Consider the following 11,498-nt stretch of genomic DNA (forward strand, 5'->3'; position numbering starts at 1 on the left):
AGGCGCTGCTTGAGCTGGTTCTTGGAGATGATGAGGCGCTTCTGAACATCATGGTTTTGCTGACAGTTAAAAGTGATAGCCTTCATAATAGTATACTGAGCCTTGCCCAAGAATGAGGCAAGACGTCCACGAGGCGCGGTCGAGGAGGAAGGCACGGAGGAACCCGTGGGTAGAGACCCACCAGCAGGCTTCCTAGGCTGATGAGGTGCAGCAGATGGTGCAGGAGCTACCATGCGCATATGAGTAGGAGGTTTCCAAATGGAATGCACAACGGTCTTAGAAACCTCAAAGGGAGCAGTGTGATCAATCAGTGCCTAAATGAATGGAGCATGAGGAAATGTGCACGTCTGAAGAAAGCTGGAGAGACGGATCTCATGCCAAATGTAGTGAGCTGTGTCTAGAGGCTCGGTAGGTGTGTCATGCATACGAACCATCAAATCAATGCAATAGTTGCGAGCCCTTGAGCGATCTCCCTTCTTAGGATAGAGAGTGTGAAGCACACACTGATAGAGAATGTAGTAAGGAGACCGGAAGATGGATACCTCATTGGGTGGATATTCACGTTCCTTTAGAGTGAGCTGAGTGATAGGCTTAAGAAGAGACATGCAAGCATCAATCCCTTTGGGCTTATACTGTGGATCCATACTGTGGATGTGATGTCCAACACCGAAGAAGCCCAAAATCTGAACAAAACGGTCATAGGTGATGCTCAGCATAGTGTCATCAGTCATCCATGTGAGAGTGTTATTTGGGCCAAAGAAGCAGGTGGCATAGAACTGAAGGATGGCAGCTTCATTCCAATCACACTTGAAGGTCATTGCCTGACCTAGAGTCATATCATCAATGATCTTGACCGTGTTGTCAGGGAAGATGTCAGGATGATCACGCATGAATTGAAGATCCAGGTATTTATGAGGAGCAAGTCCACAACCATGGACGAAGCTAGAGTAGAGATCCTACTGCATGCGAGTACGGAAACGAGGATCCTCGGCATCAGCCACCATCTCATATGGGTTGGTATCCCGTCGGAACTCAAGATATGGACCAGCTCCCACGGTTGTGAAGTCGTGTGTGGGGAGGTCCCCGCTGAAAGGAAGCTCCATGGAGATGCGACGACCATGGACAAATGCCATCGAAGCTCCACGTACCTGAGGCACGGGAGCCTTTCGAGTGCCTGGTTTTGACTGACCAACAGAGCATCTAGGGGCAATGTCTTCCTCTTCCTCCCCAACATAGTCCTCGTCATCCGGATTAGAGGTCGACGGACTTGGTGATGGTGCCCGACGCTTCTTCTTAGGACCGGTAGTGGTCTTCTTCTTCTTAGGTCGAGCATGTTCACCGTAGTCGGTGGAACCTTGCCGGCGATCGACTGAAACGGATACACGATAGGGGTACCGATGAGAAGGAGTCAAAAAGGTATGAACATGGATAAAGCAAATTAAACAGTGAGGATGTGAACATTTTCAAACATGACCATAGGACAAGTCCAAGTGGTAGATCAAAATATTAACATGCCCATGGTTAAGTTGTTTAGCCAAGTACATAAAGAGAATTTTAGGCTAGGCAAGTGACATCAAATCTCTCTCTCTCTCTCTCTCTCTCTCTCTCTATATATATATATATATATATATATATATATATATATATATATATATATATATATATATATATATATATATATATATATATATATATATACTAAGCCAAGAGCGCATTATGGGTTATCGTACGCTCCGGCTGCCCGACCCAGTCTCCCAACTGCCCTAATTAGCCTGCTCTGCGCGCCTCTTGCCGGCTGGAAATTCACCGTAATAAACTAATGGAACACAGTAATAGACCCTAATCATTACGGCTCTCCACTGTCGGATGGTAAAATTTGCTATGCCTTCATCGTAATAAACTAATGGAACACAGTGATGGACCCTAATCATTACGGCTCTGTTCGTGAAATTGTAGTAACGAGTTGCAATTTGTGATGGGAACATAGTAATCAGGTTATTAATTCTTCCGCCGATTTTTCCCAAAAAATAGTAACCCAAAGTAGGTCAGTCGCAAACTTAAAATATTGTATGTTTATTTTAGGCATCTTTAATTCCCACTAGTACGTGATTTTCCATCATACCACATCGTAATGCAATTACTAGCACCTACTGTAGCTAGTAGCACTCACGTAAAGAGTGGCAACACTGTTACCACAAGTATATTTTCTGTTTAAATAAAATAAAACTAATATTCATTGTCAGCCTTTAGTACATGGTAATTGTATTTCTGACACGTGGTAAACCAATTACTAGAGGAACCACTCACCGGTGCTTACCTTTTCCAAGCATTGACTAGAACCCACCTCTTGTTATTTGTACATTCTTTTAACATAGTAAACCAATTACTATGTGTTCACCTTATTTTACAACCAGAGGATCGCTGAGTGCTGCACGGCCTTGTAAGGCTGGTCATAGTGGGAGTAACATAGGTACTAACATAGATGTCGAGAGAAGTGCATATTTCAACCCCGAATTCTTGCCCTAGTCTAATTTACAACCCCGAACTTCAATACCGTCTAAATTACAACCCCCAAGTCTCAAAACCGGTCAGGATTCAACCCTCCCCTCCCTGTTGACCGGTTTTGACCTAGGGTGACCAGTTTTGACTGGTCAATGGGTCCAATCAGCATGCCATGTCAGATGTTTTTCTCAAAATTTCAAGAAAAAGTAAATAAAAATATGTATGATCAGGAAAAAATCAAGAAAAATATAGAAAAAGCAAAATTCTGAAAAACTTGTTTGCGAAAAAAGCTAGGGAAAATAAAAAAATGATTTTTTTTGTTTTTTCTGGAATATTTTTTTCGGGAATTTGAGTTTTTGGTTTTTTTGGAAATTTGTTTTTTATTTTCCCTGTTTTTCGGAAATTTGATTTCTTATTTCTTTTCCTGCATTTTGTTCGATTTTACAAAACTTTTCGTTGCAAATTTTGCATTTTTTGCTGACGTGGCATGCTGACTGGACCTATTGACTGGTCAAAACTGGTCAACCAGGTCAAAACCGGTCAACAGAGGGCGGAGCATGGGCACACAAGTAAAAATACACCCTACTAATCCAAGTGATATTCAATCCACCCTTGTCCCAAGCATGCATACTTATAGACAACTTGAAATGTCAGATCTTTCAGAACTACGAATATATGATCGATTACTACAGAACAAAAAAATGAACCAAGTAAAGCCAATTGTCTTTTGGTAAAAAATATATGAGAACTACAGAACTCATTGCATGTACACTTTCGTGAGTAATAGTTCCTTCATAAGTCAATGAACCTGGTAATCAGGAGACAACTTACTAAATATTTACGTATCTTGATACAATAAAATGCAAGCACCTCATTCGTAAAATAAGGATGTAGAACCTCTAGAAGGGAAAGCGGGATACTCCACTTGGCTGAATGTGGGAGGAATATAACATTTTGAAATGCACCTGAGTTCTTAGGGCATCGTTCATTTGATTCGTACTCACTTGAGGGTTCCAGCGTATATATATAGACATATGTATGGACACACCAACGAAGTATTGTATTCTCACTTGAATTTTGGTTGCTCCAAACACTTGTTAAGAATCAACTACCCTGCACCATATATGAAATCAATAAGTACACATGACACAAAGTATCTGACATAATAGTTTTTTAGTTACAGAAGTAAAAAAATCAGCCTGCATCTTAAATACAAAAATGATATCTGAATTATCGTTCTAAGTGTCACTCTCAGCTATCAATACGAACAGATTGAAAAAAGATACAGAGATAATATGTCACAGTAGACGCCTTTGGTACAAGTTACTAATCTATTTCTTCATTTCCTTTGTGGTGGTGGCGCTAGTTCTAGGTGTGACCTGTACAACTGATGTGTTAATATGGCACCAATAAAACATGTTGAGACACATGCACAGTTCAAATTCAAACATTGCTTCTATCTAACCCAGATATCAATGACCACACCTATTTTTGTAGGAAGGCTACTTCTTTAGCATGTGATAGACCTTTTTATAAAAGTTCCCTAATAATTGCTTCCCAAATACGTTGGCCTTTGAAGAAGAAAGGGGTGCCTTCCTGCATTGATCACAGAGGATCATCACTCAGGATATCAGATATCTGCTAAGGAACTGAACTGTATGAAGTAGGAATTGACAAGCAAGTTACAGAAGGTTCTGCCAACATGAAATTCGTCTTCGACGTTTCCAGAAAATGACACACCATCACAGTATCTTCACTTTAGTTGTAAAAATCTGCAAGTTTAAATGACTATTTCTCAGCAGATTTCAAAGTGTAGTGCCTTTATGATATCACTACAGAGACTGAATCAGAAAGATCACTCCCACATAAAAAAAGATTCCTAAAATCCACCCAGAACAGCAAGATATTATTCTATCTCAAACAAAATTGAACAATAGGTCTATAGCTCACTATTACAATAAACTCGACTACCATACAAAATAACACGCTACAACAAATTTTGTGACAGAAGCTAGAAAGTAGAAATCTTGCAGCTTCAAAGCTCTGGCGGTTGTTGGCTTGGAGCTCCTGAACCTGCTTTTCGCAAACAGTGCAGGTCAAATCTCAGCCTCTTGTTGTAGTCACAGTACGACCTCCCCTGAAATCCTCCTCACGGCCACCATCTCCAAACCTTCATGGGCCAGAGAAGAAGATAATAAAACATGCCAAACAGATTGACAAAAGTGTCATAACAAGTATATATTTTTAATTGCAGTAGAAATATTGAGCCTAGGAGTATCTATTTTTTGTTTCGTTGTGTGTTGCATTTGCACCTGCACAAAAATTGATCACTACATTCTTCCAAATCTAGAATGTCCAGTATTTGCCAATCTGGCTCGTTACAATCATCATACAGGGAAGCTCAGCATTGAGAAAAGAAGATACAAAAAAGAAAAAAAGAGGAATAGACAAGGAAGAAATTATTGCTATATTTTTGCTAGAAGATAACCCAGCCTATATGACTACATTGATCTAGGCAAAGATCTTTACCCAAGATCCTTCTCTCTAATTATCAAATATTCATGCTTGGAGTTAAAACCAAACAAACTTGCATCTTGATCTGCCTAGACTTTTTTACTTATAACACCGACCGTACACTGCAATTTATCCACAGTGCAAACTGAAAGACATGCAGTCCTTGTTCCAGAACTGAAGAGATATGCATGCATATCATGGTACTGAAAGATGATAGAGTTGTGATATGTGATATATAGCAAAGCTTGCAACGTGGAAAATCAGAACACAAAATTCGAATTGATCTAGTGAGCAAATGATGCTTACACAATCTGAATCCGCTGCTGCCGATGCGGGGCGGGCTAACTGCGGTAGAAGGTGCAGCCCCTGCTGAACTGGAACGACAGCCCCTTCCACTATGCACCCATTGCACAGATCACAATCATACCCTGCTCCACCAGCTCGAGCATTCGAATTTCCAGAACAAGAACGGCCTAGCTAGGTGAAGAAGGATTTAATTTGCGTACCAAGGTGCCAGGTGTCGTGGTCGTAGATGTCGTCGATGACGAAGTGGAGATGAGGGCTGACATGCCCATGAAGTCGGCGAAGAAGGCCACCAAGCACAAAATGCTAGAGTCCAGAAATACAGGCAGATTAATTCTACTAAAGTTTTAAGATATTGAAATCTTTATGGTTTGATAACATGTGAATAGAAATTTAGAAAAAATAGTCGCAAGTCATACAACAGACAAATAAATTTGCCCAAGAACTGACCCTCCATGTTCGGAGAGAACAATCACAGCTACATGGAAGATTTCAACATGTTTAATTGAAAAACTTTGAACATATTAACATCCTCCAAAGTCTGAATCTCTCCACCTTCCACTCTATGGGCATCGTCTTCCATGCGATAAATGTAACTACTTCGCATGAAAGGTATAATATAAACTCCCAATAGAAGGTCAGAATAAACTTGTTCAAATCCTGCACTTCTATTGATGGACAAAAGGTTCATGACTTGCACACAGACAACTCTTTTGGGCAAGAAAGGGACCCATTCTTTGTTGCTTCTTTGTTTCTCTGATCAGCTTTTGCTAGGACTGAACTGAAGAAGAGGTCATTTAGATTCAGATCCTAAAACCTTGCTTGTTGTAGAATCCCTCACTGAATTCCAAACGTTTTGCAAGAGCAGTCATTGTACATCATAATTTACCATGTGATACATCGAAAAAAAAGGATGAAAAAATGCCATGCTACAAACATAATATAACTGAATATCGCATTGTCATATAAAGTAGGGATTATAAGACGCATAACTCTAATATCATCATTTTGCATAGTGAAAGGCTTTAGACTTTTAGCGCATTAACATCAAAAGATAGTGCTAACAATAGAAAAGAAGTGGCTTATATTTAGAGAAGTAGAACATGAATAAAAGGGAAGTAACATACATAAATAGCAAGATATTCTATGATACAGACACATCAGGTTTCTGATGGTCCACACAGTATCAGAAATAACAATATATATCTAGCAAAGAACTATGTGGGGTTCTGTTGTTCTGATCAATTGAGAAAGCCACAGCCTCCTTCCCACGAAAGAGCATGATCCGTGAATTGCAGCAGCTAGCCACTACAACATGAGAGGAGCATAGTAGCACGACAACTGTCGGTGACCCAAGTGTAATGGAACTAACTGCTTCTGTGACCTTAATACGAATTAAATTGATGTACCAAATATGTTTGCCAAAATAAATCCAAAAACAAAACTGCTTGTGCGACCTTAATACGAATTAAATTGCTGAACCTCAGTATAGTGGAAAGATATTAATAACCTACAGGGTAAGACTTCCAATCCTAATGTTTGCTAGCATGCATAACAATGTGACTCCCAGCATGCACCAACAATACGAAAAGATTAGAGCTGGAAACCATCTGAATTCCTAATACAAAGAACATGATGAGCAAAAACTAATTCAAGTTGAACAGAATCAAATCCTACAGCTCACCCATCTTCTGAGGTATGGGTTCCTTCTTCCAAAATATAATTTTCTCTGTAAATTCAGATGACCATTATAAGAATAATTAATGCATGGCATGTCCATAAATTATATCTGAAACAAAATTGGTTGAAGCAAGAACTTGAGCAACAATTTCCAACTGTGTAGGTTACCTCTGATCTCAGTGAAGGACGAAGCAGCCACAGTGGATCCATGACCTGAGATGGCATCCTGTAGATGCCAAACCATAGAATATAGAGCATGTTTGCCAAAAGACCGCAGCACCTCCGATAGCTCAATTCGGTCGGATGAAGGTAAATAACAATTAAAACTAAAAAGGCGCAGCAAAGATAAACGGAAAACAAGGCACAACAAAAACAAAAAGCATGCATACATATCTCATTATGAGCGCACAGATCTTGTTGGAGCTGCTGTGTCTAGGCACAAAAAAAGGTCAACAACTTACAGTAACTTCTTTATACAATTAAAGAAAATCTGCAGATATACATTTGTCAAGCAGTAGGAGCTGGCGTACCCATGTGTCCTGAGACTCCACACGATGTAAATTAATTAGCAAACCATTATTCTAGTAACCTGATTAGCTCCCACCATCATAACATGTTTTGAATCATATGGAACGAGAGTTACTCTCATGATGTATTCATGTGGGAGTTTACCTCAAGGATCTGTGACTGAAACTGGCTCGGACAAACACACAAACACCTTGTGTGCAAAAAATAACTGAGAACATCCACAAACACATACGCGTACAAATTTGAGGTGGATGGCGGTGCAGAGGGGACGACCAGGTAGCCGGCAAGTGCAACGACGACCAACTGGCGGTGGCTCTGGTCGAGCGGCGAGCGCAAGCCCTCCCGAGCGGCGCACAACGAGGAGCTCGGGCGCGTGGGAGAGAGGAGGAGCTGGGGCACGCGGGGCAGAGGAGGAGCTAATGTGTAACGGTGGTGCAGGGTGCTGCGATTGCCGGCGTCTGCCGGCGGCCGGCGCATCACCGGATCGATCGCCGCCGCCGCCGCGTGGGCTGCGTGCCTCCTGGCGGCTGGCAGGGAGAGAGGAGAGCCCGAGCAGCCGTGGTCATGTCTGTTCATTTTTTTATTTACAATCCTGGACGAAACGTTTTCTCACTTTAAAACAGGGACTGCGGGTTGATTTCTGAGAAGTGGAGGGACTTTTCTGTAAAAACGTCAAACGACGTACGACCAGAAGCGATCAATGGTTTATTATTAGGGAGAGATTATTATATTGGAGAGATATCAAGATGGTCATGAGAGATAATGAAAACCTAGAATGGTTGGGCCAAACAAGGAAATAGGCAAGAGTAGATAGCAGCCATACCCCAGGAAGAAGGAGGAGGGCCGCATTGCTTGGTACACGCCATGAAGAACTCCGGCGGCCGACCCTCAAGTCAACACCCGAACCGGTCCTTCTCGAGTGATTCACACCGCAACCCAAGAAATGGATTGGGTGGAAGCGTAGATCAGGAGGAGATGAGGGCGTGGGCAGGAGATCGGGGACGGAGGAGATGGCCGGGGCAGGGCCGGAGCACAGCCCGGCGGTGGCGGCGACGTGAGATAGATGGGGGGAGCGAGAGGGGAAAGAAAGGGGAACTGCCCCCAAATCCCGAGCCCCCCCCCTCCCGTTTTGTGTGTCTATGTGCGTACGGGCCGGACATCCGGGGGCCCAGCCCGGATATCCGGCGACTAGGGGTCAGAGAGCACAATTCCAAGCCGGGTTGTCCGGCTAAGGCCCGGATGTCTGGCCACTGGAGGCGCATGATGAAAGTTTGAGCAGCAAAAACTCTGCCAAGGCCCGGATGTCCGGTGGAGGGCCCAGATGTCCGGCAACTGGACAGAGAGACTAATCAGGGAGGAGTTTTTTGTAAGGGCCATATAGTGATATTTGTTGGGGAACGTGGCAGAAATTCAAAATTTTCCTACGTGTCACCAAGATCAATTTAGGAGTTGCTAGCAACGAGAGGGGAGGAGTGCATCTACATACCCTTGTAGATCGCGAGCGGAAGCATTCAAGAGAACGGGGTTGATGGAGTCGTACTCGTCGTGATCCAAATCACCGATGATCCTAGCGCCGAACGGACGGCACCTCCGCGTTCAACACACGTACGGAGCGGGGACGTCTCCTCCTTCTTGATCCAGCAAGGGGGGGAGAGAAGTTGATGGAGATCCAGCAGCACGACGGCGTGGTGGTGGAAGTAGCGGGATCCCGGCAGGGCTTCGCCAAGCGCAAGCGGGGAGGAAGAGGTGTCACGGGAGGGAGGGAGGCGCCATGGCTTGGGGTGCTGCTCCCATGCGCCTCCCCACTATATATAGGGGTGGAGGGGGCTGGTTTCTTGCCCTCCAAGTCCATTGGGGCGTTGGCAAAGGTGGGGGAAAGAAATCCCATCATTTCCCTTCCCCACCGATTGTTATCCCCTTTTTTAGGGATCTTGATCTTATCCCTTCGGGATATGATCTTATTCCTTCTAAGGTGGGATCTTGGTGCGCCTTGACCAGGGGTGTGGGGCCTTGCCCCCACTACCCACGTTCATGTGGGTCCCCCCATGCAGGTGGGCCCCACTTCGGATCCTTCTAGAACCTTTCCGGTACAATACCGAAAAATCCCGAACATTTTCCGGTGGCCAAAATAGGACTTCCCATATATAAATCTTTACCTCCGGACCATTCCGAAACTCCTCGTGACGTCCGGGACTCCGAACGACTTTCAGATTTCCGCATACTAATATCTCTACAACCCTAGCGTCACCGAACCTTAAGTGTGTAGACCCTACGGGTTCGGGAGACATGCAGACATGACCGAGACGACTCTCCGGTCAATAACCAACAGCAGGATCTGGATACCCATGTTGGCTCCCACATGTTCCACGATGATCTCATCGGATGAACCACGATGTCGAGGATTCAATCAATCCCGTATACAATTCCCTTTGTCAATCGGTACGTTACTTGCCCGAGATTCGATCGTCGGTATCCTAATACCTTGTTCAATCTCGTTACCGGCAAGTCACTTTACTCGTACCGTAACGCATGATCCCGTGGCTAACTCCTTAGTCACATTGAGCTCATTATGATGATGCATTACCGAGTGGGCCCAGAGATACCTCTCCGTCATACGGAGTGACAAATCCCAGTCTCGATTCGTGCCAACCCAACAGACACTTTCGGAGATACCTGTAGTGCACCTTTATAGCCACCCAGTTACATTGTGACGTTTGGTACACCCAAAGCATTCCTACGGTATCCGGGAGTTGCACAATCTCATGGTCTAAGGAAATGATACTTGACATTAGAAAAGCTCTATGCTTAGGATTGGGTCTTGTCCATCACATCATTCTCCTAATGATGTGATCCCGTTATCAATGACATCCAATGTCCATGGTTAGGAAACCATAACCATCTATTGATCAATGAGCTAGTCAACTAGAGGCTTACTAGGGACATGTTGTGGTCTATGTATTCACACATGTATTACGGTTTCCAGTTAATACAATTATAGCATGAACAACAGACAATTATCATGAACAAGGAAATACAATAATAACCATTTTATTATTGCCTCTAGGGCATATTTCCAACAATATTTTGATGACTCCGCCAAGGAGATTTAGAGATTGTAGAGATGAAAACCTGAGTAATCTATGGCCATACTAAGATGTGCAAAAATAACCCAACAATCATTAAGGAAAGAAAGGTTCATATAAGAAATCCACGAGCGGTGACCGAAGTCACCATGTTTGAGCATATGGGACATAGTACCGCAAAGATTTTGACTTTGGATACATAGTCATGACTCCATCATTTGAAGCACCATAGTTCGAAAACCATGACAACTTTGAGAGTGTTTGTTCTATTTATGCATTATGTAGGGTGAGAGTACTCATGAATTGAATCTCCCCCCTAAATATATGCCTACATCAAGACAAGCCATTAAGTACATGCATGGATGGGTACTAGATTTCACATAATGTTGTCAAGCTCCAAGATACCAAGTTCACACCTAAGTTGACAAAACCTTGCTTCATCCAATTGCTTGGTGAAAATGTCTGCAAGTTGCATATCTGTGCCAACATGAGCAATATCAATGTCACCCGTTTCCACATGATCTCTCAAGAAATGATACCTAATATCAATGTGCTTGGTGCGGGTATGATCTTCGGGATTCTCAGCAATATTGATGGCACTTTCGTTATCACATAGAAGAGGCACATGTCTATAGGTGATACCGTAGTTCTTCAAAGTTTGCCTCATCCATAGTAATTGAGTTGCACAACTAGCGGTTGCAATGTATTCGGCTTCGGCGGTGGAGAGGGCAACACAATTTTGTTTCTTCGAGGACCAAATTACCAAGGAGCGTCCAAGAAATTGACATGCACTGGAGGTGGACTTACGATCAAATTGTCTCCAGACCAATCCGCATCCGTGTACCCAATGAGATCAAACTTAGCATCCTTGGGGTACCATAGACCCAA

At 43.2% G+C, this 11,498-nt stretch overlaps 1 protein-coding gene across 2 annotated transcripts; it reads right to left on the bottom strand.

Annotated features, from left to right (window-relative positions):
* Window positions 1–4,387: 4,387 nt before the first annotated feature.
* On the bottom strand, window positions 4,388–8,095 carry LOC123096342 (uncharacterized). Of its 2 annotated transcripts, none has more exons than XM_044518045.1 (5): window positions 7,168–8,095; window positions 7,004–7,048; window positions 5,523–5,625; window positions 5,323–5,411; window positions 4,388–4,672 (listed from the first exon to the last, which is right to left on the bottom strand). In XM_044518045.1, exons 1-5 carry the CDS (start codon window positions 7,384–7,386, stop codon window positions 4,652–4,654), a joined length of 477 nt encoding a protein of 158 aa, XP_044373980.1. In that variant the 5' UTR covers window positions 7,387–8,095; the 3' UTR covers window positions 4,388–4,651. The 2 variants fall into 2 exon arrangements, with proteins under 2 accessions (XP_044373980.1, XP_044373979.1); XM_044518044.1 differs by having other exon boundaries at window positions 5,323–5,444.
* Window positions 8,096–11,498: the final 3,403 nt, after the last annotated feature.

The sequence above is a fragment of the Triticum aestivum genome, chromosome 4D (assembly GCF_018294505.1).
Source record: "Triticum aestivum cultivar Chinese Spring chromosome 4D, IWGSC CS RefSeq v2.1, whole genome shotgun sequence".
In the NCBI taxonomy this organism is placed as follows: Eukaryota; Viridiplantae; Streptophyta; class Magnoliopsida; order Poales; family Poaceae; genus Triticum; species Triticum aestivum.